Here is a 19959-nt window from a genome sequence, read left to right as displayed (position 1 = left end):
TGAACCTCAATAGCATCTAAGTTAACATATTTATATTAACTCCATAATGCATCTGGATATTCCAGGCATTTCAGATTGTCATCATAGACTAAGGAAGATTTGGCTCAATTGTGTTAAAAGCTATGTGACTGCAAGAAACCTAGCTGATGTCAACCCTTTAGATTAGGCTGCATGGAGAACAGGCATGAGACATTGTCTGTTGCCCACCGTAGATGTGAGGACACTTACTGCACTATAAATATAAAAACAGGGTGAATTTTCATTTTTTTTTTTTTTTTTAGCTGTTATACCAGATTATTGGCACCATAAGTATATCCATTGCTACAGTGTATTTAAAATATTATGTAATTTCGTCCAGACAACTGATAAAATTCATGCAGTACGTCGTCTGATGATCATAGGAATATGTGAAACTGGTAATGGCATATTAAAAAACACAATCTTGGCAATCAAGTAAGATCAATTTCATGCATTTTAATATGCACCTAAACTATACTTACTGTTAATGAAGAATTATAAAGAAAGTTGAGGTTATAAAATATAAAAAAAAAAAAAATGAAAAAATCCATCCACTTTTAAATTGAAAAGGTTAATTTTTCGTTGAATGTCATTAGCATGGGGAAAAGCAGTACTTATGCAGAATATGATCGTGCTGAAACAATAATGTCATTATTTAGAAACCCATTTTAACATGGAGACGGGAAGGTGTGTTGTAACTATTTTGTACTTTCATTTAACAAGTTAATGAAGAAAAGATACTGTAAAAATTGAATTTAACTTGAAAATCCAACTTAAAAAATAGCATGGTCTGTATTCTGCACAAGTACTAAAAAAACACTGTAAACTGAACTCGTCATAGCGTAATGTTAGTCAATCAAGCAATAACCAATTAGTAATTGATGATGAAAATTGTCTAGAAAAAAAAATCTCCTTAAGAATTAGTGATTTTTTTAATATTAATATTGTTTGTAATATTTGTGAAGTCTTTTTGAAGTGTTTCGTTTTTGTATATTTTGATATTAAAAATGATTATCACACTCTTATTTTTTTATACAGAAGATTATGAATCTCTAATTTACAATAAAAATGTGGTTTTTATGAGAAAAAAAAAATTGATAAAATAGAATTGTAAAAAAACTTTAATTTGTTCTCTATTAATTGCATTTTTTGCTGGATTAGATTAAATGGACAAATGCAATTCCTTTGTATGAGAGGCACATGGAAAAAAAAAATGAATGTTTTCCTTTGGTTTACCATGAATCATAATACTTAACTTTTGCTTTAGCCAGAGAAATTATTTTCTTTCTATAATTTAAAAAGGTTTTTAAATTACTTTAAATAAAGTAAACATAGGTCTGTCGTTAAAAATTGTTTTACTATTAGATTATTTTCTCTTTGAAAAGTTGTCAGGTGAAAAAAAATTCAAATTGGTGTTGTAATAAATATATATATATATATATATATATATATTACTGTTTTATATTATATACTTACATTATGAAATAATATATGTATATATTTGTTTCTGTATTTATTTCAACAGTGTTCAATGCATAAGTAGACCTTAGTAGTAGTACAAAATATACTTATGACACAGAAAGTTTATGATTCACTCCATAAAAGTTAACCTAATAAATTCCTTGGGATTAAATACGTTTCTGACAATAGTGTTTAATTCTTTTATAAGAGTAATTTTTTAATATTGATAAGTCAGTCTCCATTATCATAATTCTTAGCTTGAATTGATGTCTAAATGCAACTGAATCTAAAGTACCAATCATTAAAGTAATCATTGTGTATAAATAAAGGGAGATAATTGATTAATAAATGATGTATTCATGATTTTTTTTTCTTTTTCTTTTTTTTTTTAAATAACACACAAGTTTTTAATTGTTTAAACAAAAAAAGATTTTGCTTTTTAAATCATAATATAATTCATAATAACTACTTTTGCTAGACAACATTTTCATAGAAGCACGCTAGGATAATTTGAAAAAGAAAACGGCAATTTTCATGGAACATTAGAGAGTTCCATTCAAGGGAAACCAACATGTGAATTCAATATAAAAACTGAAATTCATTTTGTTTATTACAAGATCCACTTAACGTTTTTTCAAATTTTTCAAACATTTCTTTTAAAAAAGTTGTCAGGCGAAAATAGTTCTTCTGGAATATATTTTATTTATTGATTTATTTAAAAAAATTTTTTTTTCAACTTTGATGTATTTTTATATTAACCAAATTTTACAAAGTATCAAACTGCTCTAAGTGAAGAAAACTATACACAAACAGGCAAACATACAACACTAGAAAAACACTAGATAACTATTCAAGACACTAGAAGTAATAGTATGAAATTCAGAGTGACAATTCATCGCAGTCAATCAAGAAGTGTAAAAATAATCATGCACGAAGAGAAAAATGGAGAGACAAGAATAAAATGCAACTGACTTGAAGGAGGATAATAGACTGTCGGAGGAATAAAGATTAAAGCATAACATTGTTAAGTTATATAATGAATTGATGATTAAGAAAAATAACATTTAAAGAACTGAAATAGAAATACTATACAATTGAAGACAAAATAAAATTATCGCTTAAGTTTAAAAAATGATACAATCAAAACAAAATAAAATATAGAAAAATGGAGATATATTTATATGAAATGGGTTGAGAGATTCCAACGAGAGAAAGATGTATATTAAAATGAGTGAGGTCATCGACAATTGTTATGCATTTTTAAAAATTATTCTATTATTTTGTATTTTTATTTTTAATTTTTTAGATCATTGTAATAATTTTTTTAAAAATCACTGAAATAGTTTTTATCACATTTCAGACATTCAGTGAAGCGTCCTCTTCAGAAAGCATTCAAAATGTAAAATATTTAAAATATATTTAAAATGTATAAGAGCGCTTTCACAGTCCATTTTGGTGACATGTTTCAAAAACGCTTGTATACATTTTAAATATATTTAAAATATTAAATGTTTCCAAGAGATACATGTTACCAAAATGGACTGCGAAAACACTCTTATGCATACATCTTGTAAGAGTGTTTTCACAGTCCATTTTGGTGACATGTTAATCTTGGAAACATTTAATATTTAATATATTTATAAATAAAAATACGAAATAAAATAATTTTAAAAAATACATAATTGTTGGTCACCTCACTCATTTAAATGTATATATATATATATATATATATATATATATATAATGGTCTGCCACAAACAAGTAACTATATATCAGTATATTTTTAAAATTTTGTTGCTACTTAAGCATTTCTTCTATTGATGTGTCATTTTAAAGTGAAAATTGCAGATTTTTATTTGATAAACATTTTGATATAAATTTTATTTCATTTCCATTTTTTCGTTCAGATATTATGTTCACACGATTAACAAAAGAGCAAAAAAGTTGCAGTTCTTGAAAGCTGGGAATATTAATCTACAAGAATTTTGAAGCAATTTTAGTCCAAGTCTCCCACCTATCAACCAATTATTAGTTAGGTTTATGTTGAAATAAAATTATACAGTTACTTATGGCGGATCATATACATATTAAGCTTTTTTGTTTTGATAATTGATTCTCAAAAGAATGGATCTGAGCTATATAAAAGAATTACTTTTTAAATACATGTAAACAATATATATATTTATATATATATATATATATATATATACACACACACACACACACATACACATATATATATGTATAATTTAATGAGTCTGGGCACAAACTTTTTCTTAAAAAAAGAATGTTCGATTATGATGAGTTATCTTCCTCAGTGTGTAGTGATAAAACTGAAATCCTGTATATAGTTTACATAGACATTACCAAAATAACCTAATGGCTTCTTTAGTGCCAAGGTCTGCAATGTTGAAATGTTAATCTAAGAAAATGTTATTATAACTGCTCTACATATAGTGTTGAGCACTTTTGGATTCAATATATACTATTTACAAATTTACCCATTTATAAGTATTATTAAAACAAAAAATAAAGTATTACAAGATTAACATTGTTAATATCTCATAACTAACATTTTGGCAAACATTCAGAATAATATACTTGAATAAATTTTTTCTTGGGAGCAAGGGGGGGGGAAATTTATTTTATTTCAATAGTGCTCATTACATAAGTAGAGCAAAACAATAATAATCTATATAAATAAAACAATAAACGTGTGTGTGTGTGTGTGTGTGTGTGTGAAAATACTTAACTGATAAACTCTTGAACTATTAGTCACATAAAACTTAAATTAACAGGAAATAGTAACCGTATACCAAGGATCGTTTAAAATGAGTAAATTCTTTGTTTGAATGGATGAATATCATGTACAGAAATATGTTGGCAAGTTGAAATACAAAATGTTCATTTCAAATTGCTGATATATTTCTATTACTTTTGCGCATGTGCAAATTCATTAATAGCTTGAAATCGTTTAATTTTAAATCTTTATCATCTATCTGTTGATTGCTCAAATGGTCAAGAATGCGTCTGGTTTTAGTTTTGATTCTAGCTAATGGCGCCCAAATCATTTTTTTTTTTAAACTTTTGAAATCAGTACTAATATATATCTCGAATAGAGAATTGGCTCTATAATAATAAATATGAAATCTGCATTAATTAAAATATATTTAAACATATTTTATGGCTGGGCACCCTTCACTAGTAAATAAATAAATAAAAACAAATGTCTACACAAATGTAATCGTACTTCTATTATATATATCAGGCTGTCAGGAGACATGGTCACTCTGCAAATGTTCAAATCAGTGCTGGATGGTAGGTACTCGACTGAGCTGCAATCTATGCCACCTCCCCCCAGCTAAAACTTTTGCATCAAATACTTGCTTAGCTACAATAACAGTCAACAATTTCCCTCACTCTCTATCTGTGTCTGAAACTAAATTAAAATTCCATGAGAACAGTTTTTGGTACTTCTATATTTAAATAATGAAAAAATATTTAATTTCAAGTAAAAAAATGATACCACTATATAATTGCCATGTTGCGAATAGTAACATATCCAAAAATTACCGAAAACAATAAAGCAGAAAATGAATTAATCATGAAAATAGACATTTGTAAAATTTAGCAACTCGTTTCAAAATCTTCCAATTCAAATTAACAAGGGAGGTAATTAAGTTTTCAATTTTTCAGAAATCTAATGCCAAAATTCAATCCCTTATTTTTTATAATAAAAAAATTCAAACAGTTAAAAAAAGAAGTTTTTTTTTACAAAATTCACAAATCATGTATATATATATATATATATATATATGTGACGTCCATTTCTGTTTTCTGAATCAATTCTCTTGCTATACATGGTGTTTCAATTGAGTTACTTCCCCTTAGCTTGTATCGGCATGTAATCTTATTGAAGTTTTTTTTAGCCTTATTGGAACTGTTTTTCACAAATAATTTTTACCTTATCGTTTTCCATAATTTTTGGATATGTTACTATTTGCAACATGACAGTTACCTAGGTACCATTTGTTCTATTTGAATTTCAACCTTTTTTCGTTATTTAAATATAGAAACAGTGAGTTTCTTTCTTAGAACTGTCAGTCAGTGTGACAATACTGTAAGACTGCTTCCCAGCTGACTATACTCATGGTTGTTTTGAAGTCTAATGTAAACAAGTTTTTGTTGAACCATCCTCTTAAATAATTAAGCCCTACCCAAGTTCCACCATTACTGATCGTGTTGTTTCAACATTTACCTAACATATCTAACACTTTTATTAACCCTTGTTCTAGAGAGACCGCCAGACCTGGATATGTAGTGCCCCCCCCCCCGCCCCAGTCAGAAAAAAAAAATAAATAAATAAATAATAAAAAAAAAAAAAATAAATAAATAAAAACTAAAAAAATTGACTGCTAATCTTTCTTTGGATTACTCCTCATTTAAGCAATGGAAGATTTGATAAGAAAGAAATTCTAGTATTAAAAAAAAAATCATCAATTAGAATTTAAATATACAGTATAACCAGGATATAAGAGACCGAATATAGGAAAAACGGATATAAGAGAAATTTTCTCTGGACCCAAATTAGAGCCTGTGTTAATGTACAGCATAACCCAGACATAAGTGTAATCTGTATATAACAGAGCTGTAGGGACAGGAGAAGCAGTCTCTTATATCAGGGTTATACTGTACCTTTCAATGAATTTCATAACACTAAATGATTTCTAAAAATTCATGTTCATAGCTAGCTTAATGTTAAATATGAACATGTAGGTGACTAATATTTCACATAAAAGCCATTATCGAAGGTTAAGCAGACTTTAATGAATAAAATTACAAAACAATGTATTTATTCGTCTTCAAAAATGTTTTCCACTAAAAGACATTATTATTATGTTTCTAAAGTAATTTTTGTGTATGTAATGTTTATACACTCTGTAAATTATGTTATTCACAAAGAGACTGTTTCATTGTATCACAGCTCTTCAGTGTGGACAGATAAGTAGGTGCTTCAAGTTGGGATAAAAAAAAATCATGATCTTATTCCTAGAATGTAAATGATTAATATTCCACTTAAAAGCTGTTATTGAATTTGAAGGCGGCTTGGATAAATATAAGTATAAAACTATTAAAAACGTTTTTCAGTAAAAGACATATTTCTAAGGATCATTTTTGTGTATATCTAATATGAATATGCTATGCACCTTATATATATGAATTTGTAAAAATTTTGCAATTGTATATGTATACACTTTTTATTTATTTTTACATAAATATTTAGGTATTGTTACACATTTATGAGTATATTTTGGTCCATTAGTTATAACTAACTAGAGTCCTAATAAAGGACTGAACTTTTGTAAAAGCAACATCGCCTGGTGATATCTATTCAGTTATAACTAGTGAACTCAAACATACTCATGAATGTGTAGAGATATCTAAGTGTTTATGTACAAATAAATGAAAGTATATATATCTTGCTTTACCTTAGTATTGAGCACTCTTGTATAAATATCATTAAATTCATTGGGTCTTTTACCTCTCAATGATATCAACCTGGAATAATATATATATATATATATATATATACACACACACACAGTAGAACCCCTAGGATACATTTTTTTCAGGTTACAATGTGGAATACAATGTTTTTCTTGCCCCTGGTTATGGTATTTGCCCCACCTATGGTGTTATTTATAATATTATTTGATTATATCCATATGTATTATATACTGTACTGTATTTTGTTACTAATTTTTAATACCATATCCTGGGGTTCTACTGTATTTTTAAATGCAATTAAAAAAAAAAAAAAAAAAAAATAGCTTGACTTTCATTAGGAATTATCCAATGTCATTTGCATTAATATTCCTAAATAATTCCCTCGCAGAACAAAATAACAATAGAAGGTACACATACAATTAAATGGTGAGACAATAAGACATCAAGTATTTGAGATAAGGATGGACTAAAAAGATGCAACAGAAAATACACACATAAAGAACAATTATTCTAACAATAAAAACACAAACAACAAAATATATACAAAAGCAAAAAAAAAAAAAAAAAAAAAAAACAGGCAAGATATTACGGAATCTTCTTTCATTTTTTTTCTTCTTTCACCATATTTTGGAAGGTATGGTAAGCCTGTTAGTTCTAAAGACAACAGTTAGCGTGCACACACCTGGATAATTAGGTATCCTAGTTAAAGACCTACATGCTCTGATATCACCATCATCCCAGGCTCTTCGCGGTCGGTCCAAAAAGCGAGATGGCGCTGCAAAGAAACAGAATGGATTTATAATGAATGACATTCAGCAAATAATACAGAAGATTAAATGATTTGTCAGCCAGGATACTTTGAAACATCATAATGACAACATACACTGTACAATCCATTTTTTTTGAAGAGACAAGCTGGAGCCTTACATTGTGAGTGAAACAGTTGCATTTATGAGTAATTTTTTTAAATAGCGACTAGAAATAATAAAATGCTTATCTATTGGCAATTGTGTTTTATTTTCACCAACAATCTTTCAAAGCTCATTACTGAGTGAAAAATGTCTTTTCAATCTTTGCTTGTTTTATAAAAAAAAAAAAAAAATAAAGTCAAATTATTAAAACAATAAAAGTTTAATAGAACAATATACTCATTTTTTTTTTTTTTTTTTTAAACAAAGTCTGTTTAAAAATCATCTGAAGAAATTTGAAATGTTTATACCTTAAAGTTTCAACATAAAATTTAGTGTATATTTAGAATTAAACTTAAAAAAACATACAGAAAAATTATTGATGTATGCACTCCTGATGGAACCAAAATGTCATATTCCAAAAATCACATGGGTTTGGCTAGTAAATTTTCTGTTTGGCTAATAAATGAAAATATTTATTTGTTAAAGGTCAATTACAGATAACTTTGCTCGTAGAGTCCTGCAAGCAAGCATTTTTTAAATTATAAAATGGTTTAACTTTAAAAGCTTGTTGGCTGCTTATCATTAAATAAAATGGTTATACAAAACACTTAAAGGATATATCAGTACAGCTTAATGTCTGTCACAACTGATTGACAATGAAGTTATACCAAAAACTTGTGAAAAAAAATGTTTTTAACCCAAGGGGAGACAACATCAAGCAAGAGAAACTTACCTCCTTCAATTATTCAAGCAAATTGTTTGGTTATTTTTCATGGCATATCAACCATTTTTAGATTATTTAATGCCTATATATAATTTATCTATTGTTGATTTGTTAAACACATTATTTAATTAATGACACATGAACTTTTATAAATTGTTTAACGGAAAATCAGATCAAAATTTATTTTTTCAAATTTTATTTTATTTGTATTTAAAAAATGTAACAATTTTTTTTTTTATAAGGGTCTTAGGAAATCGAGTATATTTTAATCTTAAAGTATTTTTGAAAACTCTAGATTGAAGGTTGGCTGGTATATTGTGGTTTGTTAGAATAGGTAGCTTTTAATTTAGGAAGTTCACTCAAATATTATATAGAATTGTTTGATGGTCCAATGAGAAGCATCTGATTGTTTTATTGAGAGATTCCGATTCTTTAACAATATATTCTATCTAAAGTTTGAATGTCTTGATCTTTTTTTTTTCTATCCTTTGGATTGAACAGATGTTTATAACTTAGGTTTGATATTTTTTAGGCAGTTTTCCATTGGTACTATGTCTTCTACTGCTCTGCATTTTAACCTACTTATGTAGGATATAAAGTGAAAAAATTTTTTTAAAGAGAAAGAGTGTCTTTGTTGATAGAAACAACGTGCTCGCCACTTGAACTTTGTTATGTGGTATATTTTTCTCCTGTGACACGATATCATGTAGTAGACTTTTTTTCTTTCCCCAACAATACCATTTTCAATACCAATCTCTATCTCTCACACATAGTCGATATGCATAAATACTCCTGTTTCAACATGCACTTGTTCTTTGTCACATGCAAATTATGCACGCCAAGAAGACAAGCCCTTTTACGGTAGCAATAAGGTAAATCAAGACTATTTCCACCATTTATCACATCTGCTACATAATGCACGAGTTGAGTATATCAAATACAATATAATATACCATGAGATGAATAAAGTAAAGATATGTGGCATATCTCATTATGAAGATATGCATATATTTGTGGTATCATGCATGGGAAATTTTTTTTTATGCAAATTTAGCCAGATGTAACACTGTTTTGACAACATTATCAGAAAGATTCTGACTTCAAAGAACATGTCTATACATTTTTTTTTTTTAAACACTCTTATTCACCCTCAAAAAGATACTGCCACTTGTATGTAAGGGGTTACTTGTTGGGACCATGTTTACAGGGGCACTATGTAGGGAGTTCAGAAGCGAGATATCTGTTTGCATTACATTTAAATTTCAACATGTTAGTTCATAATGGAAGCAGGAAACAGGGAGGGAATTTCAAACTGCATCAGTTCGTGGGAAGAAAATATTAGCGCTTTCTGACATCTAGAGACCTCTACAGTAAAAGAGTAGGATTTTACTGCTTGTAGAGTTAGTCTGGGGTATTTACGTTTCGGGGGCACAAGTGCTACGAGTTTGTCAGAACACATTTCATTAAAGTATTTGTAAAAACAGGCGCAGAGACGTAACATTGCAGTGATGGAACAGGTTTTGAAGCTGAGTTGATAGTGCGGGACCTATTAGATTTAAGAGTCTTTTTTAGAGGCTGTTAAGGTGGAGAGATGAGTGGTAGATGCACCGGCTCAGATATGACAATACTTTATGCATACGCGAATGATGGCATTATAGAGATACATGATAGTGTCAGGTGTAGGAGTCATTTTTTATCATAGTACTTAACCAAATTATATAATGGATTCTCCCATTGATTTCGACATACGAGCTCAGCCACAACAACTAAGTTGTTCGGAAATCCATACAGATGATTTGTTTACGTTAGTGAAAGCTTTGTGCAAAACCAACCACAAATTTTGGTACAATTGCTAATTTCAGTTTGCCGGTGCAATGGCTGCCACAAGACACAGGAGACCCCAGGTTTTACATCAAAGTGTTCCTTCTCCTAGATGCATGTCTGAACAAAGACTGAGGGTGCATCTATCACAGTGGATTAAATGTGCCTCCAGATACCAATCTGGAAATTTCTACATCCCAGCACGATACATACAGTGCTTAGCATTCCAAATATTTACCCTTGTGGTACTGGCCAGGCTCATCATTGCTTAACAAGAACTGGTATTTCAACATGATTATGACGTATATATCATACACAAAATAAATATTGTTAGTTTTGAACATGACTTGAGCATTGTTATCTTCAACAACTTGTGTTCAACTAAGATTATCAAGAAGGCTGAAGATGTCTTGACATTACTTAGTAAGACCTTTGTTCAGCGCTCTCCAGTCATCTGTTTAAAACTCTATACAGCTTGGATGTAACCACAATTAGAATTTGCATCATCAGTCTGCATCCCTCATCTTGTATAGAACATTAACCACCTGGATATTGTTCAGAGACGTGGAACCAAATAAATGAAGCCACTTGATACAAGCTATAAAAAAAAAAACACTGGGTAAAAAAATTATCCAACAATAAATGTTAAATAAATAGATTGTGATCCAGAAAACAGCAATTCTTTCTCCTTAGTCAGAAACATCATTCATGGAATGTGAGAACTAAAAGATAAAATAAGGGAAGCAAGAGTTATGAAGCTGCCGAAAGTAAACCTAAGGTTCACTTTGTACTCTCTCTTTATTTTAACATCGCTTCTTATTCCCACAAAGGATTTCTCTTATAGCATCTCTCTGTTCATCCTTTACTTCTAAATATCTGTATTTGCTTGTGTCAGCATGTTTGTTTATTTCTCTTTGGACAAAAGATGGATAACCATCACACTCTTCATAAAATCTATCAACAATTTTGTCTATGGTGATGACAAGAGAAAATAAGTCAGAACGAAACGAAACAAAAAAAAGCAAAAAAAGCAAATGAGGATTGAACTTACATGCAAACATTGGCGATTGATATCTTGTACTAAACTTGGGCTCGTATTTTGCTGATGGAGCTCGAGAAGCTTTCCATGGATCGAGGGCGGGAGGGGGTAAAGATTTGCGCTCGGACAACTCTTTATAAATCACACTGCCTAGGCCTGAACGATCTTTCAATTTAGACATTTCTTCCATTTCTTTCTTGATTTGCAGATCTTCCCGAGGAGTTTCATCCTCATCATCCATATCTTCTCCTTTGCTTTTCCGTCTCTGCCGCACTGAAAAAAAAAGAAAAAAAAAGTTATAATATATGCACATGAAAAATCAAAGTTGGAGTAAGTTAAAATTGGACGACTGAAGAAAAAACAGAAAGAGACATGATGAAAAGTGGCCGAAAACAAAAATATATAAATAAGTGGTTGTTGCATTAAAAAACAAAACCCTAACCACTACCACCAGGAAGGCATTGGTGGCTAAGTGGTTAATGACATTGATGGACAACCTGTGTGCGCCAAGTTCAAATCTAGTTTGTTCCACAAAAACACTTTTATTTAGGGATGTTGGCAACCTTCAAGTGATACCTCTCATTAGTACCAAGAACCTTTCAAAAAAAGAATTCTAACTAGAAAGATATTGAGGAAATGAATACCAACAATAATTATCTCATTTATATGAAATGAATAAATGATGACTTTTGTTTCAAGGTAATCGCTACTTATCAAAGCCTGAAGGCCACTCAAGGACAAAGGTTAATGAATGTAAGATGGTGTTTAGTAATCATTTCTAGTGTAGATTAGGTAGAATTTGTTTACATTGAACTTGAAGGCTACTATATTGTAATCAGCTGGGAAGTAAACAAATGGAACAGTGTTCCACAGGCGAGCAGTTCCAGGAAAGAAGCTTTGTTCAAGGAATCTATGTTTAGATTTAGGCACAGATAGAGAGTGGGGAGAATTGTTGATGGTGGTTATAGCTAGTCCAGCGATTTTTTGTGAAACTTTGGAGAAGGGGGACTATAGATTAGAGTTCAGACGAGCACTTGTTATGAAAATAAGAATAGAGCAGAGACAGGCTCGCAATGTCTCTTCTGTGGGGAAAAAAGGTTGCAGAGAAAAGAAAAAGGCATCACCTACTTTGATACAGTGGTAACGCCACCAGCTTTGAATGATACACTACTACTAGCTGATAGTACCCAAATACTTTTTTTAACTTTTGAAATCACGACTATAATAACATATACGAAATCTGGCCAAATTAAAATATCATATTTAAGTGTATCTTATGAATGCGCAAAGCTGCCCACCCCTTAGTGTGACATAAAAGTGATCTATTTGGGGAATGTATTTTAGTTCAAATACACACACTCACATAAGTAAATTACATAGAAAATAAACTCAAATTGTGTACAAAAAAATCAATTTCCCTTTTGTTAATTTTTTTTTAACAAAGCCAACAAATAATTGATTATATATATATATATATATATATATATATATATATATATATATATATATATATATATATATATATATATATGAACCAGTTCTTTTCTTATCCATAATTATGTTTTTATCAATATATGTCCGGTATTAAAACAAATTCCAGGTTTTAAATCAATACATTGAAAATTTTGTTTTTAGAGCCTTAAAAAGGTCAGATCAGAAATTGAGTTACGCTTGAATTGACTTGAGTAATCAACGAAGAAAGAAAGAGGGGGAGGGAGAGAGATAGCATACATAAATAAAAGAGAGAAAAAACATAAAAATTAAAGATGACAAATTTTCATTTCCATCGAAAATCAAGATTTCATTAGGAGAAAAGAAAAGTTGAAAAATCCATAAAAACTAATTATGAAAACAGTTTGCAAGAATAAACAAGATAATAAAATCCAATTAGTAAAACAAATCCATAAATTAATTCTACTTTTACTTTATTTCCAAATAGTTTCTAACTCATCTACTTATGGCAATTTCGAGTGGTCCAATGTCGGCTGTGAATCTGTGAACAGAGAGCTACACATAACAACTGTATGTTTTCAAAATTAAGTGCAGATATGATTTACTCTGTGCACCGTGTCATTAGGTATGAATGAAATGTCATGATCTTTAAGGACAAATATCATACCATATATGGTTAGCTTGGTCATCTGAGATTTCAGTGGCTTAGAAAATCTTGCTGGATAAATGAGTAGTGTAACATTGGAAGATCACAGTGTAGTATCTATTCTGATGCTACACTCCATCTTTCCTGTCCTTAGTCAGTGGAGGAGAAATCCTTCATGACTAAGACAATTTTAATTTTTGTTCCTATCCGGAGTGCCCCTTTTTTGAGGAGTTAGATTTTCCCCACATTAAAAGCCGACCTTGTGGCATTACTCTGCCCTTGTGGAGAGGCAAGTAAATAGGAATATTGGAAGAATTAGGAGGCGTTTACATAATGATACAGTCAGAAGCAATGGTTAGCTAAGGAATGGAAATCCAGCAGTTAAGTTAAAGCAAAGGAAAGAGAAGACATTATCAACCTAGCCAATGAACGGCAGGTAACAGCAGAATTCTGTATCTGGTATACAATACCAAATTCAAACCCATTCAAACTTATGTTTAGTTATGCAGTAATATAATTTAGAAAGAGATGAACTCCTGATTTCCCTCCAACTCCCTATCAGTTTCTGTCCCGTGAGTCATCTATAATATAAAGAGCAGTTGTCTGTGCATATGTTTGTACGTCTGGTTAAAGTCAAAAAATACTATTAAAAATAAGCAAAAGCAACTCCTCATATTTTTATGATTAATAGTTTTCATTACAAGTTACACATTTAAATTTGTTTTCTCAATAATTTATGCCACACATTGGCTCATGTTAAAAACAGAGAGAAAAAAACATTTTCAATCAATTTTAATATTCAACACTGATCAATATTTTTTTTATCATATTTACAAGAGAGCAGAGGAGTTTTTACTCTCACAATCAGATCCCTAACACTGCCACCCAAATCACCAGGTACTAATTTAATGACAGACAATTTTTTTGACTATTCAGTTTTGTCGACTATTATTTTCCCCGTCTTCGTTTTTGATATAAGATGTTAGGGACCAGCTACTTCGCCCATATTATAGCCAATGAAGGTCTGCATCTCATATGACCTTAATTTTTAAACTCGTTACGGTTAAAATTTTAATAGAATTTCAACTTATTTTTAAACATTGAATGTATTGATCTTTGACTGACAACAGTAATCGCACAAAATTTTAGTTTGATCAGATAAATATTTTTTTTTATAGTTATTATTCCATGACAAAACTTTAGGAATACTCTATACAATATGAAGAAGTAAAGCCCAGATAAGACTTTGGTCTATCCTTTGTCAAATGGAGGTATGCAGTTTGAGGAGACTGACATACGTTCTTTTATTTAATTTTTTTTTTTTTTTTCAGAAGGAAACATTGCAACTGTTTGGGAAAAAGTAGCTATCATCTAATTACGAGGCGAATAAGGTTTACATTTGAAAGGATTAAGCAAGAAAGTACTCACTGATCTCTGGTAGAATCGCTGCTGGTGATGGTGGTCCCGGCCAATCTTCTCGTTCTATCTTAACCAATTCATTAGGCAAAGGAGGTTTGCCAGAAGGAAACATACTCAGCCTAACAGCTTCATCATTTTTCAAATCAACAGGAGACGCACTTCGTCTCACCTTCACTGTTTTAGTTGTTGCTGCAAAAGATGGAGACATTAATTGCAAAACAGTTTAAACAAAATTTTTCACAAGTAAAAGAAAAAAAACAAAACTTAATAATAATGGAAGATCAAAGCAAGAATTTTTTTTTAAATATGGAATTAAATTAAAGCACTTAGATAATTAACAGTATCAGATTCCGATTGACTTTCATAAAGTTACATTAAGTGACATAAACATTGTAATGACCTTAAAAAAAAAAAAATATTTGCCTAATCTCTTATAGAGTTTTTTTTTTTTATTATTTTTAGAGGCAGCAAACTTTTAATTGACAACTCTATTTTCTTTCATTGCAAATTTGGCAACTATTGGTTATTTGGAGTTCACCTTAGTTTGGCAATTCACGATGAAGAGACTGACATCCTGAGCAGCTTTTGCAAATTACAAATGATACAATCAATTTACTGAGAGAAACCTTGAATAATTTTACAAAATGAACCTGTCAACTGGGCATCTGATTTATGTCAATTAATCCCATTTGATAATTTTCTTTAAGGATATGTAAAATCCCATGTTTACATTGATAAACCAGACATGCTGGACCACTTGAAAGACAACATTTGATGCATTATTGCTGAAATACAGCCTAATTTTTAATGTGTAAAGCTTGTGAAAATTGAACCTCTAGATTATGTCATATATGCAGGAGTCGTAGGGGCTTTATGCTTTTGATTATAAATGCCAAAAATTAATCTTTGGAATAAACCACATATTTGTATGATAAAAATATTTTTCTGTGATTTATTTTAATTTAAAGTTTGCAGCCTCAAAAAAAAAAAAAAAAAAACCTTTGCAAAGGATTGAATTTGTGTTCTCTATAGACTATAAAGTTTAAATCTAACTTCATGTTCAAATCTTAATCTGACACCATTAACTATAACTGTTTATTATGATAGTAAAATAAAATTTAAAAAATATTTTAGCATTTTCTATTTTATAGAATAATATAGAATAAAATTTAAAAATAATTAAGATTCTTATATTAAAATAATTCTGGCAATTATTTTCAATGATATTGTTGCTAAAATGATCAAAATGAAATAAAATCACTTTTATCCCTTATTGAAAAAAAGCAAAAACATTCTGCCTTTTTGGTATCTTTTATTTTAATCAATCTTATTTCAATATCTAATGAAAACAAAATATCACAAAATATATAATAGGAGTATACAGATAAAATACTCAAATGTTTTATCAGTTCAAATTTCTTTCAATTTCTATTTTGAGAAGATATAAAAAAGAGCATCTATGTTTAGAAAATAAAAATGGTCTTTAAACATTTTTGCTGTAGAAAGCTAATATATTCAATCAAAATTGTATTATGCTTAACTGCAAGAAACCTTTCCTTTTGAGAAGCAGATACACACTCAGTGATTTCCTAACATCGAATCAACCCCCACTGACAAACTTTTGGCTAAAAGATGCCTTATCTTTTCTGTCCTCGGTCAGTGAAGGATTGGTTGATTGGTTTTTAACAGCATATTGATCCTGTTAGGACATATGATGCTTATGTGTAGTTTATTTGCAGTAGTATTGGGTTGTATGTTTTTTTTTTAAACGTATAATGGATATTTAGAAGGTGTGTAAAGAGATTTTTATGTTTTTTCAAATTTTCTTGTAAAGTTTTGTAACTTTCAGAAAATTGAATATATTGTCTACATGAACTTTGTTAAACAGATCATTCATATTGCCTATTTAGTATTTTTGTCTGATTATATATATATATATATATATATATCCCGCATTTTGCTAATTCCTATCCTCTGATGAGAAGGAAAGTATTTCTTTGAAACTCCGCAGATTAAGGACTATCCACTTATCTAATGTTTCCTTTTCAGATTAAATATGTTTTTAACTCATTTCAAAGTGTTTTTAACATGTTTTATTAACTGTTTGCTCATATATATATATATATATATATATATATATATATATATATATATATATGGAGCTTGATGATGGATAAGATTTTATTAAAATAACAAAACTTAACGTCTATACTGTTTTTTTTTAAATTAAATCTGATCAATTTAGCAACAACAATTTAAAAGTTATCATCAAATGAAATTTAAAAGTAACTTTTTGACAATTTACTTATGATAGAATTACTACTAATAAAAAAAAAAACAAAAAAAAAAAACAAAAGAACAAATAAGACAAAAGACTGGCACAATTTGACAGCACAATTCACAAGAGGTGGGAAAGTTAAGGAAGGAAGTGACCATAAATCTTTCAAGACTTCTTATTGTAATATGTTTCCAATATTATGTGAGGGTAGTGTTTTTAAATGAATTAGTAATCAGGTTAAGATGTCTGAATTTGAAATGGGATGAAAATTGATGTGAATAAAGCCTAAAAAGAAGAAAAGTATGAAGATGAAAAGGAAAGAAAAATAATAAACAAATGGAGGATGAAATAGATTTGAAGCACTCCAAAATGAGGAATAACCAAAAAGACACATTTTGTTTTAACACCATTGTTTTTTTTTTTGTTTAAACTTTTGATTTCTATTTTTATTGTGAACTAGCAGGGTTACTTTGCATTGCCTGGAACAAAACTGTAACATATTTCTATTAAAAATTTTATTTCCTTTATACTTCTTTCTCCATCTCCTATTTTTCCCCTCCTCATCTCCTCTCTAGCTGGACATACACTCAGATATAACTACTTTATATAATAGATTTCTTGAGGAATGAATCTGCATTTTATTTTTAAATTAGCGGTGATTGATATGGTTAGAAAGTAAGGCAGGTATATTTTTCTTTCTTTAAATACAAAAAAAAAAAAAAAAAAATCATACTGAAGTATGCCCAAGGTAGTTTAATCTTCCATGGATTATTTAGAGTTTTATTGATAACTAGCGGGGGTACCCAGCGTTGCCCGAGTGTTTGTTTCCGGGACGGGGAGGGGGGGGGGAGTTTAAAAAAATGTTATGGTAGGTAAGTAGGAAGGATCAAACCCGGAGTCATGAGTAAAAGTAGGAAAAAGTGTGAAAAAAAAAAACAAAAAAAAACATCTGCAACGTTAACAGTTTGGCCACCAAGAAAAGTCCATTCCAGTTGTTTAGGGGAAAAAAAACAAAAAAAAAAACGACTACGGTAGGTCGGCGCGAACGTGAAAATATAATGTGAATTGTCCAGCACGCTAACCACTACGCCACAGAGCACTGCAGCTTAGTTTAGTGATTTTAAATAACTTCACATGAAAGAACTACGAAGCCAAACCGGTGTTCTCTTCTCAACTGTTCCTTGTGAACGATCCCCAAACAGTGTTAATTGGTGGCAGGGAGAGGAGGAATTTATTAGAGAGAAAATATTTTACCACTTCCATTGATCTTAACCGATTTTGGCCGTGACTTCTCAGCAGAAAAAGTATAGAAATCTAAGATTATCGAGGAATTTGAGAAATAATAAGCCTATAACACACCTCAGATATTGTTCTGCCGTTTGTGCATATTATATTTGCATGAAATATCTTGATTTTTAATCCTATTAATGTCAAAATCAGACAGAAAAAAATGAGTTCATTTTATTTATATAGAGATTAATACATAATTACATTAAAAATGGCTATATTAAAAAAAAATCCTCCCACTGACAAAACCTGATCCAAGTAATCCTTAAAGAATGAATAATTCCACTTAATGTTTTGAGATATTGCTCATTTGGGGCAATGCTGATCAAGAATATACCAAGTTTGTAGGTGTTTGTTTTGTAGTTTTTACTTTTAGTTGAACATGCATACATGCGATAGCTATGTATATAACAGATGAAAATTTTTACAGCAAAAAAAAAAAGAAAAAAAAATGATATTTAAAATATTAAAAAGAAAAACCTTTTTCAAATTGTGTTGCACTATCACTGCACAAAATGTTTTTAATTAATGTTTTTTATTTTTTTATATTTGTTTTGTTAATAAAACTTTTTATAAATAAAATTGTGCAGACAATAAAATGAGTTTGTACATAAAAATATGTATTTTTTTAAGCAATTAGTAAAACTTTTGTAAATATTCCCCCTCTTCTTCTAACTAAAAAAATGTCATATTGTTCATAACTTAACCGGGAGTACATTAAAAAAAAAAAAAAAAAAAAAAAAAAAAAAAAAAAAAAAAAGCAGTATTAAGGAAAAATACTTCTTTTTGGTTGTCATTCAATTTTGTGATGCTTCAAATCTATTTGATCCATAAATGGAAAAGATGATAAATAGATATTATTGAGTAAAAAAAGAGAATGATAAAGTTAGAATGGTGATCAGAAAAAAAACTTTTTTTTCATTGAGATGAAACAGGTTTCAAGTTCCAAACTCTGACAGACACTTTTTGATTTTGGTGACCATATGATGACATCAATTAAAAGACTTTCCAACATAAGAGCATCATTGTTGTGCACTGATCCATTTCTTACAATTTGATTGTGGATGGTTTTGATCTGGAGTTTCCATTTCTAATAAGAGAGATTGTGATTTTGAAAGCAATATTTCTGTTTAAAAAAAAAACACTTTACACAAAATACAAAGCAAAATTCTTGACTATTTTTATTTTACAACATATTGTTAACGAGTTTGGCAGAAAAATACACTTTTGTAAATCAAATTCTTTGGTTTTTTTAGTGCGAATTTTGTTTCCTCCTCTTCCTTTGTCCCGGCTTTCTGGTTCCATCTATTCAGTTGTTTGAATTTAGATTTGTCAATCTCCTAACCTGATGATCTAAGATGGCTAGAGTCCATCTATTTAACAATTTCATGCATA

At 29.5% G+C, this 19959-nt stretch overlaps 1 protein-coding gene across 32 annotated transcripts in view; it reads right to left on the bottom strand.

Moving 5' to 3' along the window:
- The window catches only part of LOC145283648 (dematin-like), a 402389-nt gene that overhangs the window by 22523 nt on the left and 359907 nt on the right, over positions 1 to 19959 (bottom strand). For 11 of the 32 annotated variants that reach the window (XM_080132618.1, XM_080132620.1, XM_080132626.1 and 8 more), the window contains 3 exons: positions 15009 to 15188; positions 11495 to 11755; positions 7670 to 7762 (listed from right to left, as the gene is read on the bottom strand). In XM_080132618.1, the coding sequence (XP_079988744.1) occupies positions 7670 to 7762; positions 11495 to 11755; positions 15009 to 15188 (534 nt within the window). Of the gene's footprint in view, positions 1 to 2451; positions 2470 to 7669; positions 7763 to 11494; positions 11756 to 15008; positions 15189 to 19959 lie in introns of all 32 variants that reach the window. The other 21 variants (XM_080132621.1, XM_080132624.1, XM_080132632.1 and 18 more) reach the window with 2 other exon arrangements.

This window comes from Euprymna scolopes, chromosome 8, assembly GCF_053919585.1.
Source record: "Euprymna scolopes isolate OS-2025 chromosome 8, ASM5391958v1, whole genome shotgun sequence".
NCBI lineage: Eukaryota > Metazoa > Mollusca > Cephalopoda > Sepiida > Sepiolidae > Euprymna > Euprymna scolopes.
Note: the sequence above shows the minus strand (reverse complement) of the source record. Positions and strands in the feature narration are given on the sequence as shown.